Source organism: Dermacentor albipictus, chromosome 3 (genome assembly GCF_038994185.2).
Source record: "Dermacentor albipictus isolate Rhodes 1998 colony chromosome 3, USDA_Dalb.pri_finalv2, whole genome shotgun sequence".
Classification (NCBI taxonomy): Eukaryota; Metazoa; Arthropoda; class Arachnida; order Ixodida; family Ixodidae; genus Dermacentor; species Dermacentor albipictus.
Genome location: NC_091823.1, coordinates 69,293,159 through 69,312,972, shown reverse-complemented (window position 1 = coordinate 69,312,972; position 19,814 = coordinate 69,293,159). Strand labels below are relative to the sequence as shown.

At 43.4% G+C, this 19,814-nt stretch overlaps 1 protein-coding gene across 8 annotated transcripts in view; it reads right to left on the bottom strand.

Annotated features, from left to right (window-relative positions):
- Nucleotides 1-18,404, bottom strand: part of LOC135918999 (transcriptional regulator ATRX homolog) — a 145,771-nt gene extending 127,367 nt beyond the window's left edge. For 3 of the 8 annotated variants that reach the window (XM_065452736.2, XM_065452737.2, XM_065452733.2), the window contains exons 1-5: nt 17,692-18,404; nt 13,360-13,452; nt 11,386-11,498; nt 6,372-8,061; nt 3,156-3,250 (exon numbers count right to left, since the gene is read on the bottom strand). In XM_065452736.2, the coding sequence (XP_065308808.1) occupies nt 3,156-3,250; nt 6,372-8,061; nt 11,386-11,498; nt 13,360-13,452; nt 17,692-17,800 (2,100 nt within the window). In that variant the 5' untranslated portion in view covers nt 17,801-18,404. The remainder of the gene's footprint in view (nt 1-3,155; nt 3,251-6,371; nt 8,062-11,385; nt 11,499-13,359; nt 13,453-17,691) is intronic. The other 5 variants (XM_065452731.2, XM_065452732.2, XM_065452734.2 and 2 more) reach the window with 3 other exon arrangements.
- Nucleotides 18,405-19,814: the final 1,410 nt, after the last annotated feature.

Below are 19,814 nucleotides of genomic sequence, written 5' to 3'. Positions count from 1 at the left end.
TTGTGAGTGTGGCACAGGTGGTACTTATAACAGCTGCCACTGGAGCTGAGTCATGCCTTCACTAAGGCTCAACTACAATACCACAGGCTTCACTTGCTAGCATTGCCCAATGGAAACATGGACAAGGAAGGTACTTGCGAGCAAATCAAAGCTCAAATTTTTCTATTTGAGTTGCACTGAAAACAAGATGGTGCTGCACATCAGATGACAGGCTGTCCCTTATACAAACACAGTTCGAAGTGAATCCAGAAGGCCTGTGCTGGAGATTCTAAAACAAATCTCTCAATGCCATGGACCTCAGGAACTTGTTACATGGCTTCAATATTGCTTTCGGGCAAGCGGACTCATAGGACCATCTGCTGTAAAAGACTGGGCCTTTTCAATTTGTTGTCTCCAACTGTACAGGACTGCCGGAATCATTGCTATACAATGCTCATTGGCTGAAAGTGCTACCTTGGGCCATTCAGGCCTGCTATGGGTCGATTATCGAAAGGGGAGGCCCACTACTAAAAGAGGTGCAGGATATTTGCATGAAGCTGCTGACTGTGGTGCTTCTTGAAACGGCTAGTACAGTTACTTGTTTTTACATATATTTAGGAGCATCAGACATACAAAAACTGATATGTGAACTATTAGTGTGCTATTAATGGCAAAACGAACATAGTCATTATTCTAATAAGGTACAATTTAGGGTGTCTACCAAGCTGACATTTCCAAATTCCTTAGGTTTTTCAGGTTTTCCCTGAGTGCCTTTGCGAAATTCCCCGAGTGACACAGAACTTTGTCACAAGTGAGATTCTCTCTCAACATTTGGTAAGTAAACCTCAACTGTCCTGACATACTCTCAGCCCCACACAACACCTCAGTGTTTTGTTTCACTGCTTTAAAGAGTTCATTTTGGTTTGGATGAGGGACACCTGCATCTCGGAGTCAGCCAACACTTTGCTTTTTGAGCTCAAGCTCCTTCAAAGAAGCCACGGCACACTTCCTTTCCCATTCATTTCTCAATGAGTAAGTCGTTTCTGTTATCATCCGCCTTCTGCCGCGCTTTCACCCCACAGACCATTCGAAGCATCCTCTTAGTCAATTGTACAGCCAACGTCTGATTTTTCAGACTCCCTAGGGGCCACGAAAAAGTACGAAAAATTGGACAGTTAAAAAAATGAATGCATGTCTTTTACTGCCCTTAAAGGGCCCCTGACCAGGCCACATAGCAAATTTCGGTTATGCACTGGAAGTTGTTACATGCCCTCTAGGGAGCGTTCTGGTGCAACAATTTTTAAAATCAGTTCATTAATAGCTGAGATAGAAATATTTCAGTGCCGCAAGCCCATGATAGGCAACAGCCACTACCAAATGAGACACTCTTTCCACTTGCCCCGTCTAGCCTCCGCAACCGAAATTCTTTCCCTGCGTTCTTCCATACCGGAGCTTAAGGATCGCGTGACACATACGTCCTGGGCCCGCCTTCATTTTTTTTTTTCCTCACTTATTTTGCTGTGCGGTGCGCTTCTACTGACGGTGTCACGTGTGAGTTGTTGTGTTTGTCTCATTTTGCGCAGCACACAATTTTGCGTGCTGCCCACGAGAACACCTGACTAGTGGTATAAGCAAGTGCTACGCGAATACTGAGGAAGACACAAGCGGATCATAGAGCATGATCACACGCTCAAACATTGTAGAAAATAACATACTTTCATTGTCTGCGCGTGTGACTGCATGACATGGGAACATGCAGACAAAATGGAAGTACATCTCTCTTGCACCAGTGCAAAGAAAAACAACACGCAGACATTCAGTTTGTGTATTTTATTATTTCTTTAAACTTTAATTCGTCGATTGGAGCAACAGATTACACAAATAACGGATGTTGCCTTGAATAATTCTCGAAGACACACATGTCACTACGAGAGACGTTACAGCAGTGCGATGTACATAGGCGTACTTGTGCGATTACATCCGCTCTCTGACTGGGAGCACGGCACCCACGAGGCAGACGGCATTCGGTTTGAAATTTGAGCTCTTTCTGCGGCACGTAGCGATGCAATACTTAGCAGACACGATCGTTAGCGCGCATAGTATGCACAGTGGTGAGGGGCCCTTTAAGGGCTCAAATCGACGCAGGCACATTCGAAAAAGCTCGGAAGGCCTGCCAGTACACTAATTAGGCATGTCGGTGCTCGTACTGCGATAGGAGATGGCGGGTGCACGGGTGTATAATTAAGGAATACATACTGTGTCCCATGACAATTGGCCCCATACCACGCTTGTTGTGCTTCACCGCAATACTTTCGCGTATGCTTCACCACGTAGCATTGCTATAGTGAGCCAAAGCTTACTTTCGGGAATCGGCATTATGCAATGCACCGTGCTTTCCAAGCTTCTAAACAAATCGCGAGGACTACAAAGGTGCAGTGGGTGTCGTTGCTGACAGCAGCGAATTCTTTCAATGAAAAACGCGGCACAGAACGGCAGGAAGCTTAATAGCAAACGTCACTAGAAAGCAGCTAGTCCTAGCGTTGCCGCGATGCTGGCTATGGCTGCCAGCAGATCTGCGTTCGAGAGCGCCGGTTCGAGGCGGCAAGGTAATCAAAATGGCGGCGATGGTGGTGGCTTTGATGAAGGCTGTTTTGTACCGGCGGTCATGTCACAAATTTTGAAAACTCAAACGGCTGAAGGGTTCTCGTGCCCGAAATTTCAGACGTTCTTATACATTGACCCTACGGGGGACGTGGTGGCGCCACGAAGCCGTCCGAATTATCGGGCGTCCGGAAAGTGGGTCGTTGACGGTACACTGAAAACTCCAGCGAACAACACAGCATCATTGAGGATTCGTTACAATTCTGCTCTGTTACTCGAGCCAGCATTACCATGACTTTCGTTCCTTTTCCAAAATTACTGCTCATTTTCTCTGATAGAAGCCCAAATTCCCTGAGATTTCCCTGAGATTTCCCTGAGTACTTCCAGACTATTCAAAATCGCTGAGAATTCCCGGTTTTCCAGGTTTTCCCGGTTTGTAGACACCCTGTGCATTCAGACACAACTTGTTTAGCCTACGTGTCGTACTGATTTTAATTTTTTGGTACTGCACTTTCATGACAATTTTTTATAACTACAGATGTAAAAAAGCTGTTTTGGAGCACAGGAAATATCACCTTCGTTGGTGACACACCAGCTCCCTCCTCATGACCGTCAAGTGGCTCCAGTGGTCTGTCTTGTTCGTCACCATCATCACTCGAATCATAGGACCCTACACAAATGAAATTAAACTGTGAGTAATAAGACATTAAAGAGTACTGGTACTTGAAACGAAAAATGATTTTTTTTATGGTGAAAACAAAGCTTCACTTTCCCTTTCCCAGTAAAGCAAGCCACTTACAATAGTAAGACCTTGCTAACTCAAAGCTGTAAGCAGAAAAAATTTCAAGTGGGGTTTCAAGATACAAAAGTCATAAGAATAGAAGCCTGCTGGCCATGCATAGAACACGTCAAGCCTTTCCAAAGTGGCGCCAGTAATATTCTCGGTCACTTTTGCATACCTTGACATCGAACACGTCGGTGTCTACAGACAACAGCCTTACTGTCACTGTGCCAAGACAGTATGCTGAAGCTGAGTCAAGACGACTGAGCCTAATCAAAGACCTGAAGCCAGACAACCAAAGAGTTTATAACCAGTTCCAAGCACCCAAAATGCTGACGCTGCTAATTTCTGCAGCATAATACATTACAGACAATTTCACTTAGAAAACCAAACCTGAAATGCGGAAGAGCACAGCTGTCAGGCCTTTAGCATACACCCATGAGTGACATGCTGTTTACGCCTCACCGTCACATGAGCATGAAGCGAGCGTCCTTACGAAGCCACAATCTCACTATAACGTTGTGAGCTCGCACTCTCACCTCATTTAAATGCAACATGTGGACTTATCATGCCCGCTCAAAGCATCAATAGTCTTGCTCAAGGAAACGATTAATGCACTGTAACTAGATTGATGCATCACTGACAGTAGCCTAAATGAGAAGGAAGAAAAGAAAGAAGGCTCAACTCCCAGCTCCCCACTGCTGCGTAAGGCCACAAGAGCAGCTGAGCAAATGCACATGAGCAGTGATAGAAAGAAGTGGGCAAAATAAGCATGGAGCAAGCCGAGCGTGACATCTGGCTTGGCTAGCGAGCTTGGAACCAGCACGATCACTTACTGCTACTGTGTGAAAAACTATAGCAAGCAACATTACCCCTTGACAAGGCGAGCCATGTTAATCGATGCCGATAACTGGAAGGTGCCGTAGCAGCGGAATTCTGCTCTCCTTTTAGTGATATCACAGCTGCGCACAACGTATAGAAACTTTTGGGTCATGATTGTTCCCTGGTATTTACCCAGTCACGATTTTGAGACATCCAATGTCCAGTGCAAAAACTTTTGGAGATAAGGGGTAAAAACAGATGGAGTTGAAACTACAGCGAGCAAGATTTTCTACTTACACAGTATTTTGAAATATCAGAGTTTGAGTTAATGCGAGTTTACTTAGGTTATGGGGCATTTTTAACGGTAATGCAGCACAGTTGGGGAATGAAGGTGGGAACTGCAAAAATCTTGGGGCCCCTGAAACGGTTCGGACAAATTTTGTTGACGGGTAGGGTACAGCTCATGTTAATCATTCGCACCACAATTTGTGAGAAGCGTCTCATATTAAGAGAGCTACGGACGATAACAAGTTACCCTCCTCCATATTTTCTCCTCTACTCGTTCGCCGAGTGATCGGGGCTAAGCACCGCCTTCACTGGCTCAGCACCATGATGGCACATCGTGTCATCTATTTCCAGTTCTCTGGGAGAGAGCGCGCAAAGCTTCTACAACTCCTCCACCAGCTGCTTGGCAGTCGACCCCAAGCGAGAGCTATCAAAGCAGCGTGCGTTGCGAGCATTCTGTCACAGCGTCGAACGTGTCTGGTATTCTGGTAACCACAGGCGAGCTTGGCGTTTCAGCGGATGGGTGGAGGCATAAACTAAAGCTGATGAAGCAACTTTAGCGTAGACGCACGTGAAGGGCCTGATCAGTCTGCACGGTCCAGCCACCTGTTGTCGCAGAGCTTAGCCAGCCAAACAAAGAGTTAATATTGCTCTAACTAAGTGTAAAACATTTTAAACATTTACAAAAACAGCATGTTAACGACTATGCTCCAGCAATAAATTTACACCAGCAGCAAAGAATACACTTAGTTAATGCTACTGTGTTTGGTTAGCTCTGTGCCACCAGGTGGCTGTACCATGCAGATCATTCACGTTTGCGCTTCTGCTCATCCCGTGAAACAGCACAGTCAAGCGGCCAGGCCCTGTCCCGTTACTTGTGTTTACCCAAATACCAGACTTGTAAAATGCTATTGTGGTAGTAGTCCTTCGGTGTAAAGTGGCGGCCGCAAACGTGCAAATCCTGGCGCCAATTGGATGCCGGTAGTCCAATGCGCTGCAGCCATTCCGCTCATCTGCTGCCTTGCAGAGGGACACGATGTTGCAACTTGACATATTGCCAGTGGCTACGTTTGCAGCCCACAACACAAAAAAGGCGAATTATAGTGCTCGCGAAAAGACTGAGACTGACCGCGGCACTCTAATCAAGACGAAGCACGTTGTAACACAAGCAGATGACACTTGCTATGTGCCGCAAGTGCTTAAGTGTACCGAGAAATTGTTCTTGTGCATTCTCTTTCTGTTACTTTCTTTTTATAGAAACAAAGTAACTAACATTCCAACTATTACGGAACAACATTAGTTCACCAATATGTTGGAAAAATTATCGATGACGTGCCCTGGGCAGCCAATTGGATAGCTTGCCCTACTGACGTCATTAGGGCAATTTACATCAAATGGGTGGGGGCAGCTGAAAATTCAGTCGAGCAGTGTGCTGCAATCAGCAGCGATGTACATTTTTAAAACCTTATAATAAATTTCATGCTTTATGCCGAGCACTTAGATGCGTCAATTAATGATCAGAAGGACCTACTTCAACGACTCAGTACGTTTGTACAAAATCGTTTCAGGATCCCTTTAAATAAAGGCATGCCATATTAACAGCAGAGGTTGATAGTACTTCATTATCAGGCATCAGAGCAAAAAGTGGTGCAGAACAGCAAACAGGCATAAATATAAAATGGAATAGCTCTTGTCTATTCATTTACAGCTCCTAAAAGTGCACATTAAGTGTGTAAACTTACATTAACCCAGATAAAAGATACAAGTACTATATGCATTACAGCTTTAAACACATGAATTCACTTGTGTGCTAAATTCTGATAAGCAGCTCAATTCAAATGAACAAGAAAACCTGCTCATTATTTTTTTTTTCAAATATATTTTGAGGAAATATCCAACTTACGCGTCTTTGCAATGTTGCAAGCATCTTTTAGTTCTTCAACACTGTTCCATCCATCTGTCTCAGTCATCATCCTCTTCATAGAATTGAGCGAATGATCAACAGGAAGGCATTCTAGGTCCACAGTAATATTCATTAAGAGCTTTGGATCTTTATATCTCTTGAATGCCTCCTCAAGACAGCTCCTAATAACCTCTTTCGACAAAGGTGGTGAACAACGAGAGGCACGCTTTCTCCTTGAAGGAGCCTTGCGCTTCCGAGCACGGGGTTTCCTCCGTGATAAGTCACGCCACTCATCATCCCAATATTCACCAGAATCACTTGACGAGTCAGTGGAATCACTTAACAGCCAATTAGAATATCGTGAGCGTTTTGCTTTGGCAGAACTTCCAACTCTAGTGCGCCTCTTTTTGCTATCATAAAAGTTCCTGCGAGTTGCAAGATGCGTCTTTTGCTCCCATTCCTCAACTGTTTGGGAACTCTCACTTGTTACACTGCTGTCTTCTTCAGAAGACAAATCAGTGCTGCTTTCATCTTTCTCTTTCCTATCAAACTGCAACTTAAAAGCTACGGATTTATTGCAAGTCTCAAAATCGCTAGTGCTTGAAGAACTTAGCACATCTGGAACAGAGCAAGCATTTCCACTGGACGGAACTTCTTCAAAGTTTTCTGTTTTAACCATGGCAATGGTAGTCTCCTTGTCATGATTCTTGGAAGGTATGCTGCAGTGGTCACTGCTGTTTTCCATGTTGAGGTCTGCAACAAGGGTCTCAGAAACAGCTTTACATTTGATACCTTGAGCCAAAGATGAAAATTCGTCACCCGTGCTGAGAGTTGAAGGGATATTCAGGGTTCCACAAGTTGCAACATCATCATTTTCTGTTGTAGAACCTACAGAATATCCTTCTGTATCTGCTTCTGTCTTAATTGTGAACACATTCAGTATTTCAGTCCTGGGGCTAACTTCCAGACTGTCGATTTTATCTTGAGAACATGACTCATTCCTCTCTTGCACTTGCTTGTCTTTACAGTCGACTTGATCAGATCCACTGACGTGATTCTGTTCTTTATTAATTGCAATTAGCTTTTCGTTCCCAGATGCCTTAGAACCACCTGGCTGATAGTCCACTGATGCAGAAGATTCCAGGCAACCATTCTTACCACCTTTCTTCTTTTTGGCACGTTTGACAGACCTCAGCTGCCGTCTCCGACAGGTTTCCACATTTTTCGCTATGTGAGACAAACTGCTAGCATGGTCGCGAAGCACCTTGCTTGCATCTGCTAGGAACCCTTCTTGTCGTCTGGCTAGCTCCAAGAGGGAGCGCTTGATTTCCCTTGCCTTTTTCAGGACAAAGTCTTTCAGATCAGCTTCAGAAAACTTTGGTTTTTTGCTGTGAGTGCTTGATGCCAGCTGTTTCTTTAGCTGCCGACTGTAGCTAGTGATCATGCTGGCATAATTCACCATAGGTTCAAGTGGAGTAGGATCACACACATAGCACTGCCACTCCTCCAGCAACTCAATCCGGTTCAGCTCCCGGCGGGAGAAGTTGCGACGAATGCAGCCTTTGCAGAAGACACGGCCACAGCGGTCACATAAAACCAGAATACCACCTTCAGCACACCAACTGCAGTACTCGTCACTGTCACTGCCTTCCTTTCGAAGCTGGCCATCACCATAGTACTGGTAGCACCGCTGAAAAAAATAATTCCAGAACATAAGAAGGCAGCCAAAGCAGCACAACAGTTTTTAGATTATGCTGAGTGACATAAAAATATGAACATCCCTTTCTAGTATCACACTAGCAAGGGATGTGCCATGTGTAAACCCATATTGCCTATTTATGCCTATTACATTGCACGCCTCTTTGTGGGACATTTATGAAGACACATTGTCCTAGCTTTTGAAGCCCAAAAGAGATCACTTCCAAATCAAATTAATAAAGCTTTAGACCACAGAAAAGTATTGGTGCTGGCTGAGACCTTCATTCATAAGTCTGATGACTCCCATTATCAGACCATAACCTTGCATCTTAATAAATGAAAGTGCATAAATTGATTTTGCTGGTAGATATTAGAATGTCCTCCCAAATTCTAAGATGAACTCTTGGATGCACTCTTGGTGCATGGGAGGCGATTAAAATGTCAAATGGTGTATAAATTGCAGTAAATTGTTAAAATAACTTTTTGTGTCCACCTTTAGGTGCCCTCCGTGAGAAAGCTTGATGTATGAAAATGATAATGAAGGTGTACACAATTGCCAAACTTTATCAGCTTTGACTAAATCGTAAATACCAATGTCAAAGCAAATGTTAACTTCCAATAAAGTGAAGCAGGGCCATCTGCTGGCACAAAATTAACATAGACACAAGTGCCAATGCAATACAAAAGTCAACTTACAGCTAGAACACAGCAAGTCCCCAAAACAACCTCACAGACAGTTACATAACAAAGCAGGTGCCTAACAGAATGGAATTGCAACAAAGCATATTTACACACTTCTATACAAGAAGGACAAACTCTACTGCAGATATTTGTTTCGCCATGTTAGGAGGAAGCTGCATCTATGGGCCAACTTGACTTCCTTATTCAAATGCAAAGAAAAGGCAAAAATCCTCTCATTAGACAACTGTTGAATTGACTCGCATGAAATCTTCCTAATTTGAGAGAGAAAGCTGTATTCTAGAATGTAGCAAGCATAATTTTTATTTAGCAGCTTAATATTTTTGCAAAAATTGCTTAAAGTCAGAAGTTATAGAAAAATTTAAGCACTAAGATTAGATGCTTGTAACTCTGCACCACAACCCAGATATACAGTTGAAACCACTTATAACAATACCAGTATTAACAATATACAGGTTACAACAATGAGAAGCTGCTGCACCATCAACTTTTGTATGTTTTCTATAGTGAAATAACCCACTTACTACAGTTGGACCCGGGTATATAGAACCCAGATATAACGCATTATTGTGTATAATGAACAGCTGTAAAATCTCCTTGAAAATATGTATAAAAATATTATTTTATATATCGAATTATTGATATATAGAACTATTTCGCGATGCCCTTGAAGTTCAATATATCCTGGATCGACTGTACAATGCTCCCCCGCCACATTATTGGTTCTAATGATGAAGTCTGGCTGCTGGGTGTCCATGCTGAAAGATAATGAAATGCAAAATCCCTGAGAAAAAAAAGAGAGAGAAATTCAAGCCACTGCATGGTCGCCCGCAGCACATATTTTCCACCAACTTTGGATGGATCTCTCTCGTCGCCCTTCCCCACCTATGAACATAATGGGCTGCACCCAAGTCTCTATGCCAAGCCATCCTCCGAAACACGAATGGAAAGCGCCAACTATGCTGCTCTCAGATCACTCGCTAGGCCCTCATTCTGTGTAGTTCTGCCAATAGATTAAATCACTCATGCTCGTCTTTGTTGGTTGCGTCGAAGTCAATCCTGGCCACATGGTTTTCCAGCATTGTTGACGGGCTTGTGCGAACGTCTGTGACTATTAATGCAATTTCTATAAGACCACATGTGTCAGTGAACTCACCAATAATTTCCTTCTTTCCCTTCCTCCTCTTTCTCCTTGTCATCTTTGTTTTCCCCTTTCCCATTCCCCCGGTGTAGGGTAGCCAACCGGACGTTATACTGGTTAACCTCCCTGCCTTCTGCTTTTCTTTTTCCCTCCTCCCTTGACTCGCCACTGAAACGGAAGATGGCTGATCCGCCCACTGATCATCAGCAATGCACGACGTTGTCGGTGAAAGGAAAGCGCACTGCTATAGATTTGCAAACGAAGTAGTTCTAACCGATGAGAAGATTATCACAAACGCGCTTGCATTGGATAGCAACGGTGACAGTGACAGCGACGACAGCAGTGATGCCGCGGTAAGGCAGGCTGTCTCTATCCTTGCAGGAGGCCCCGCAGATGATTCAGTCTCTCCGAGACTTCGTTTCTGCAAGGGACCTTCCACTGCACTATGTGGAGCACCTGGATGCCTGCCTTGAAGAAGGATGTCGGCAAGCTTTGAATAAAGCAAGCAAGGCTGACAGACATGGTGTTTTCTCGTGCAAGCCAATGAGAAGTATGTGGCAAGATGCTTGCACAATCTCGCCCTGGGTTTCTACCAGATTCACGGCAACCTTGTCACATTTTTTATGAGGCCCCTTTTGGGGCCACCAAAGCAATGCCTTGGCAGAGCTCGCATATCGCTTGCCGCAGGTGGCCCCCGTACCGTGCAGTTTATCACAGTGCAATTCTTGAACGCTGACAGCCACAGCTTGTTACACACAATCGAGGCATGCAGGAAGCAGAGTTAAACAGTTAGACAAGTGAACACGTTCAGCAGTTGGATGGATGGAGATAGTGGGGAGGGGCACTGGCCTCCCTGCCATTATCGTTTTCTCACAACAGCTCTGCCATCTCCCTATTTTGATTTTTCTCATGTAACCCGCTGATAACAATTATCGGTTATAACAACATAATTTTCTTGGCACTTGATTATTGTTATAAGTGGGTTCGACTGTATCACACTTCTGTAAACTGCACCTCTTAGAGCAGACAAAGCAGAAAAATTTGATGAGTTTAGAGCGTGTAGGAAATTGTTGCAATGTTTACGAGGGTTTCATAAAATCGGATTCACAAATTAGCCGTGTATTTTTGAGTGATGTAAGATGCATTGATTTTGAATGCTGCAGATGCTTCCACAGGTGCAGTTTACAGTTTTGCAATAGCATTTTCTATATTGCCAAGTTATATGAGTTGTCAATTTTACGCTCGAGGCTTTCTTTTTTTCTTCTTGCTAGTTTGTTTTATTGCATGGCCTAAATATAACACAACAGTTCCCTACTGCTGGTAGATTTTAGCTTTTTCCTTCAAATGCGACAGAACTCTGCAGATTTGGTGTGGTGGATGCTGAGCAAAACAATTTCTCTAGTCCATGTATTTAGATGAAAGATGCGGGGATAAAATTGCCTCTTAATGTTGAAGCCAACATCTGATGATACTCACTTTGCAAACAATTACTTTAAGAAGCTTGTGCTTGCGGAACTTCCTCTTGCAATGGTGGTCGAGCTGAGCTCCACAGGATGTGCACAGGACACGAAGGTTGGCAATTTCCTCAACTGCACAAGCATTGCACTTTTAAAAGAGTACCAAAGTAGCTAAAGAAACATACTTTCAGACACAAAGTGGTAAACTGTGCATATAATGACTCTAAGACGAAAAAATTATAAACTACAAAGATGGATTGCTTCTCTGATATAGAGTGTCCAAAGTAAAGCTTTCTAAATGTTTGTAAGTAAAAGGAACAACACCTACATAAACTACAACCACATAAACTGCAACACTGCAGTTGTATTACGTTGCCATATGGATGAAATTCACTGCCATTGCATCAACAAAAGCAAGAATACTTTGCCAAAATTGGTAAATATTTTTTTTATGTTTGTTCATTCAATACCTGCTGTCCCAACTTTGGTGCTTAACCACCTGCAATTTCTCCTTAAAAAATTGAGGCCCTTCGGTATAACACAAAAGGTTATTTAAGAAACATTTTCTTGTGAAAAAGATTTCACTGGTTTGCAAGCAGCCTCTAAACTTTGTCTTAAGCATAAACTATGCATCACAAAATTCCTTTTGTTTGATTGTGTGTGTATGTGTGTGTGCAAGAGCTCTGTGACAAAGTTATTGATGTGAAAGTGTCAAATGGCTCATTGAGCAAAAAAGCCTGTGTCTGGCATCTGTAGCAGTGAAACAGCATCTAAATTCCCATTGGCTGCAATGCCATGGCACGAGCCCACCTCGGTGAAGCAGGGTGGGCGAATGGGAACACCTGTTGCAGGAGTAGGAAGCCAGGTGTTGCATTAGGGGAGAGGGCATCACCACAACGCCAAATCGCTCTCGCTCTCGGATGCCTGTGTTATCCGCGCGTATCTTGTTCGCACAAGCTCTCTCCTGCGTTCTTACTGCGCCTCGGTAAGGCCAAATCAAAACGGCCCAAGCATCTCAACGCGCTTCCTTGCCCGCGAGCAGTTCATAACTCGAAGGACCACTCAGTAGCGTTCAATTAGACATTAGTGCTTTCGCATTCACAACTCATAAGAAATGCTTATGTGTCTTTGGATTGTTTTAGAACTAGACAACAAAATATATCACAGCTCATCAACTCACCGCAATAAGATGACAGTCAATATAATAAACACTAACAATAAAAAAAGCTGGCAGATCCCAAGCCATGTGGGAATCGATGTTATGCGAAGCCGTGTGCGGGGAGTCTACCAAGTTAACGAAACAAGCATGAGAGCACCAAGACGTAGGTGGCTGTTTCATGACCTACATGAAACGCATGTCATGACTTATCATTTATGTTCGTCAGGCTCGTCATACTATGCCAAAGTTTCGTACATATCAAGTTAACAAAACAAACATGTGAGCACCAAGACGTACACGGCTGTTTCATGATCTACATGACAGGCATGTCATGGCCTATCATTTATGTTCATCATACACCTTTATCGTACTATGCCAATTTTGGCACATACCAAGATGTAGGCAGCTGTTTTATGACCTACATGACACGTATGTCATGACATTGATGTCATGATATTGATGTCATGACCTATCAGTTATGTTCGTCATATACTCTCGTCATACTATGCCAATTGTGGTACATACCAAGTTAACGAAACAACCATAACAGCACCGACATAAAGCAGCTAGATAGATAGACAGACAGATAGATACTGTCAAAATGGTAAATGTTTGCCAAGAAATGCTTCGCATTTAAAAATTTGTGGTGAATGTAAGGAAGCTTGCTGCTAGCTACTGTCCGCAGCAGCCCTACAGATGTCTACAGCAATTTATTAATGTCAACACTTTGAAACACTATGACCAAAAAAATTCTTTTATGTCGATTGTCTTGTTCACAAACAGAAAGATGTGCATGCACTTTAAAGTAGCGAAAGGTCATATAATTTCACCAACCCGTCATCGCAGGACGCCAAACTGCAGGGTTTTCAGAACTCATCCAGACAGGCATCTGCAAGTCTGGCTCGACTGCAGTAGCACAGCCTTCCTCTGAAATATACACAGTGTAGAATTTATTAGACTACTACAGCAAAGAACAGTAGCTGCAAACACAAAATAAAACATGATGCAATAAATATTTTATGAAAAAAAAGCAGCCCGTTAAATCATTCGATGCATTTTTCCGAATACTTACCTTAAAGAAAAGTGCTTGACATTATGTATTATTGTGCCACATACTGCCAGCTGATATGCAGGAGGCAGAGAAAAAGGATAAAAAAAATAGCACTGAGATTGGAGATCTCGGGAACATTCGTGATGTTTCTTAAATGCCGCTCTTTTTTTTTTTTTCCTCGCTTTAATGCCGAATTCCTGATCTGTCTTTATTCGCTGTTCCCAACCAGGCACACTCAACAATTACAAGCATTACAGTCAAGTGATTGTAATAGCACAAATAAAGCAAACCTGCCCAGAAAAACATATTCTATAACACCTTTAAATAAGATCTTTCTTGCACAGCAATTATGGACAATTTTTGCCCACTGGCATTATTCATCATATTGGTGAGTGTTTCTTTCCCCTCTAGTTCTCACAGGAATTTTTGGTTGGCCTTTGTCAATCTACATTACATGCTAATTTGTGCACTTCTATAGAAATCAGTCACTTTAGTTTGCCATGACTCTATAACCTGTTACTAAAGCTAGATATGCGCGAATGCCTGAATGACCAATTCAGTCCACAGACCAAGTGCAACACAGATGAAAGGCACTGAATTGCACTTCCAACAGCTAATCTGCAGCATTGTTATACACAGTGTAACTCAATGCCACTGAGCCACATCATACTTAGTCTAGGGGGCTTATATGCCAAATATAAGCGCCTAGACCCTGTTTAAGCCCAGCTTAAAGACACACTGAACAGAAGTACTAAATCAGTTTAGACGGATAAAGTATTCTTTCAGAACTTCAGTTTTGTTCATTTCATGGAAAGAAATTGATTACAAGAAAAGAAAATGCAGGTAAAACTTCCATTTTTTTTTGTTAAATTTTGCATCAGAAGTTTAGCCCCACTAGATCCTTGTGACGTCATGGATTTCAAAGCATTTTCTCATAGTTGAGTCATTGTGGAGCAGTAAAGGTTTTCAAAGCTTCTGAAGTTCAGTCTTTAGTGCCTTTAAAACACTATGTAGTCCCTATATATTGTTAAAATATGAACTAGGCCAAAGCAGAAGTTGTTGAAATTCATGAGATCATGGCAAGCTGGTGCAGGAACTTCCAAGGTGGCACAGCCCCCACTATCTTGTTCTTGCAATGTTTTCTGGCTTACCACGGCCCCTCTAAATGTAAGTGGAGATTTCATGGTGTTGCAGAAGCAGTTTACTAATGCAGCACTTGTTTTTCTCTTCAGTGTCCCTTTAAAAAGGAAGCTTGCAACACTTCTTGAACATGGCAAATGAACTTGTGCAGTTGCTGGACAAAAACTGTCCTGAGCATCTGAGCCATACATGAGTACATACTATCACAAAAGGTAAAAGTCAGAACAGGCTATTCATGACATTGGCCAGCTGGCCATTACTCAGGAATTGAGGCATATTACACCAGTGCTAAAGAGACATTAGAGAACAACAAGCACACAGGACATGCTAGCATGTCATGTACTATGTCCTGTATGCCCTCTGCTCCCATATTAAATAAAGGGGAGCTGAACAAGTTTTCTATTTAATCATAATGTAATGAAGAAGAACAGGAAGCAAGCAGTAGAGGGCGGCTATCATCGATGTAGGACGTGAGCGCAAATCACGAGCTGTTGGCGCCGAGATTGTTGTTCCCTTAGGACTGCGTTGGTTTTTCGTCTGTCACTCGCCGTCAATAAATCCCCTTATCAAAGTGGTGGAGGTGCTAGGTAACCTTTTCAAACCTGGAGCTCCGAAGTCGGACGTTCTCCACTGCCTCTTCGGCAACGCCTGATGACGCCACCTTGCACTCGCTATTAAAGTATGTCGTTGCACAAATCTCATGGCACACAGTTTTTAAAATCCTTCAACTATAAGTGGAGCTGTAGCACCAATGCCCAGCTTTCTCCCTCTTTTCGTCTCTGCTAGTGCACTGGAAGCCACACAGCAGAGCAGCCAAGAGGGCAAAGCCCGGCCAGAAGTTGAGCATCACGGTGGCGTAAGTGCTCGTCACAGCACCTCATGGCAGCCGTGACAGACTATGCTAAGCAGCACACCGCTGCTATCTCGGAGGCCACACGCAGCAGACATAGCTATGCTAGTGCAAAAATGAAATGATTTTCTGTCTTTTTGAGGTCGGAGACATATATAAATATATTATTTATTTAACTCAAAATTAGCAATTACGTATTACTGAGAATGTTCTTGCGGCCCCGAAATCAGCCAATAGCGTTGGCCAACCAAGTGCTTTCGACCAGCCTATGATGACAACAAGGCAGATGTGAGGGCAAGCATCTGTTCACTGCTTTTGACTCGAGATCGTAAATTCCCAGCAGCATGCAGTGCAATAATATTTATTCACACGTTCACAGAAGCTTCGTTAACAGACGAGTTCTTTCACTATGTTCAAAAAGTGTTTCAGGGCCCCTTAAAGTCTTTTTAGTGCTACTCAAGTATGGCTCAACTCTCGAGTATGCACCGACTAGCCCAACTTCTTTCTCTATTTGGGCCTTTACTCATTCACAACAGGTTGTATACATGCAGCTGGGACCTTTTCCCAGCTTTTCAAAATTTAAGTCACTTTTCTTCCTTAAGTTTATGCAAGAGTAGGTACTACAGCTATTCAGCAGACCTTTTAAAACATGCCTATAAGCTATGCCTCTGAGATAAGCATATGTATAGACACCACCTCATCATTGACAGGACAGTGCTGATATCTGCCAGAGAAGAAACGTACCACTGTGTGCACCAATACTATAGTCTCTCAGCAGTGTTACTACTTCAGCAACCTTTTACTTGAGCCAGCATATTTTTTTGTTTCCTTCGGCAGTTAACATTTCCTTTCAGCAAGTATTGCATTTTTTAATGAATTATGACTATTCCTAGGTGGACTATTATGCCATCAATGAACCCAGCTACAATTGTAGCTGGGTCAACGGCATCACAACTACCTTCACTGGGCTGAAAGAACACAGGAGGGCCTGTTTGGAAAGTGGTGTTGATGAAACATTGTTCAACTCATCACTGACGCTGATGCCCACATACTGCAGAGTCAAGTCTGCTTCCACTGACGAGTAGCATACATCTAGTGTTGTGTGGAGAAAATAGTTCCTGGTGCAAGTGAGAGCAAGGAACGGGAGAAAAATGAAGTGATATTGTTTGAGTGAAATAGACTTGTGTAAGAGATAAGTAATCATAATGGTAGGCTAGGTAGGAAGACAAGAATGTTTGGCAGTTTAGATACCACATTTCTTGAACCTGTTGAAGCGCACATTTTTTTTCTTGCAGCAAGAACAAAAATATTTTCTCTCTGTCTGTCTCCGTGTGCATGCCTTCCAGAATGTAGGTTACAAATGTTATGGAGCGCTTTTGTCAGTACATCTCTTCCATTATAGTTTGCTTTGCAATAAAACATCAAAAATTCTTAGAAAGGCACTAAATAACTCTGATCTTGACAAACAAAACTCTTTATGGGTCTTAGATGAATCTTTCTAACACTAGCAATTTTGCAATTATAAGAATTGATAACTATCCATTCAAAGACATCTGTTTACTACGTCAAATCCCTGTTTTCCTCTGTATTTTAACCATAATCTTCTCTTAATTAATAGCTGTTTACCCTGTAATTAATGAATAAAGATTCAATTCCTCAAAAGTACAACAATGCACGTTTTAATGCAACCCGTTTAGAATGTCCACCAAATGCAGCATGGCTTTGAATGTTAAGCAGGAAGCTGGGTACTTCAAAATCGGAGGAGGCGGTCACATAGCACCACACACTAGTGTGAGCTGCACAAAGCAGCTCACAAAAGGGAAAGCTTTAAAGTACTCTCCAAGAGAATGTACAGGAAGCCGATATTGGCACATGTGGCAAAGCTTAAACCACAATTCACAGGCCCATAGTTTGAGCTTGCACTAAGTGCTTAAAAGCTGTAATAAAAGCTAGCAGGGCTAAGACATTAACATTTTGTATTTCGCGTTAAAGCCAACGCGTAAGCCCCGTTTCCTCAGTCCGCGGGGTTGCCTTAATTCACCCTCAGCGAAACAAAAGTTGATGAAAATCACGGCATGATATATATCGCGAACCTTGCTGCAATATCGATTAATAGGTCATTTACCGACTGTCTTGGAGCTTGAGATGTCTGGATGATCCATGGTCAGAAATTTTTCTTTTCGTGTCTTCACGTCTTCAGAGATCTTTAGGTTCTGAAGGCACCAGAAACGCATGTAAATGCACACGACATTCACAATTCTCGCATCCCGCCACAGTTCGTTTGGCGTGAAGACGAGGTCTGGGCCAGTATCCTAAGCATTTCATACATGGCGCTAGTCAAGATCCCACACGAATACAGCCAACCATTGGCTACGTCCACATACCTTAGCCGGTCAAGCTAAACGTAGATGTGGAAAACACAAGCTGATGACACATGCTGGTTTACATTTGGACACGGATGATCATCCTGAAGGTGTCATACACACTGCAGTTATAACACGAAAATCAAGGCACGAGGTAACTTCGAGAGCATGGTTAAAAGCCCGCGAACAAGATTCTACGCGACTGATGCTGCTTTCAGCTGACTTTCGCTTTCTTTCGAGCACGGTGAACGCAAAATTGGTCAACACGCTAAGTTGTCACTACATCTCACAAGGCAGTAATGCTGAAAGCTCTGTGCTCCTGATCACCGATGCCACAGAGGGTAAATCTACAAAGATTTACCGATTTGCCCATCGCTACTAGGATTTGCCCATGGATTTACGATTCACAGAAGCCATGGAGCGATATTGGCGATATAGCACAAGGCAGATGGCGATACCAATAGTAACTCTATGCGATACCCATTGAGGATGGCGATGGCGATGCAAGTCTCTACCGGTCTCTACACTCTCACTCTTAAAACGGTTGCACCCTTTGGGGTGTATATTTTGTCCCACAACAATAATCGTCATCTGCCTTGCTTGCGTTTCCTTTCCTGAAAACTCGGCGCTCGCTACTTTCCTGTCGAGAAGGCTGCGTCACACTGATAAGGCGCATGCCGTTCGTGACTGGAAAGTACCGGGCTCACAGCGTTAAAGAAAGGAAACGCGGGCAGCACGGATGACGATTATTGTTGTGGGACAAGATACGCCCCAAAGGGTGTAAATTTTTTTAAGAGCGTAGGCAAAGTAGCGTAGGCAAAGAGCGTAGTGCAAGCCAAAGGGTGTACCCTTTGGCTTGCACTCTTAAAAAGGTTGCACCCTTTGGGGTGTACATTTGTCCCACAACAATAATCGTCAGCTGCCTACACTCTTAGAAAAATTTACACCCTTTGGGGCGTATCTTGTCCCACAACAATAATCGTCATCTGTCTTGCCCGCGTTTCCTTTCTTTAACGCTGCGAGCCCGGTACTTCCCAGTCACGAACGGCATGCGCGTTATCAGTGTGACGCAGCATTCTCGACAGGAAAGTAGCGAGCGCCGAGTTTCAAGAAAGGAAACGCAAGCAAGGCAGATGACGATTATTGTTGTGGGACAAATATACACTCCAAAGGGTGCAACCGTTTTAAGAGTGTAGCTTGCGTTTCCTTTCTTCAAAAGTCGGCGCTCGCTACTTTCCTGTCAAGAATGCTGCCACACTGATAACGCGCGTGCCGTTCGTGACTGGGAAGTACCGGGATCGCAGCGTTAAAGAAAGGAAACGCGGGCAAGACAGATGACGATTATTGTTGTGGGACAAGATAAGCCCCAAAGGGTGTAAATTTTTCTAAGAGTGAGGGGCACACTCTTAGAAAAATTTACACCCTTTGGGGCGTATCTTGTCCCACAACAATAATCGTCATCCGTGCTGCCCGCGTTTCCTTTCTTTAACGCTGCGAGCCCGGTACTTTCCAGTCACGAACGGCATGCGCCTTATTAGTGTGACGCAGCATTCTCGACAGGAAAGTAGCGAGCGCCGACTTTTGAAGAAAGGAAACGCATCAAGGCAGAGATGACCATTATTGTTGTGTGGCAGAAGGGGCACTCCAAAGCGTGTAAACTTTTCTTACACTCTTAGAAATATTTACACCCTTTGGGGCTTATCTTGTCCCACAACCATAATCGCCATCTGTCTTGCCCGAGTTTCCTTTCTTGAAAGCTCGGCGCTCGCTACTTTCCTTCCGAGAAGCTGCGTCACTCTGATAACGCGCATGCCGTTCGTGACTGGGAAGTACCGGGCTCGCAGCGTTAAAGAAAGGAAATGCGGGCAAGACAGATGACGATTAT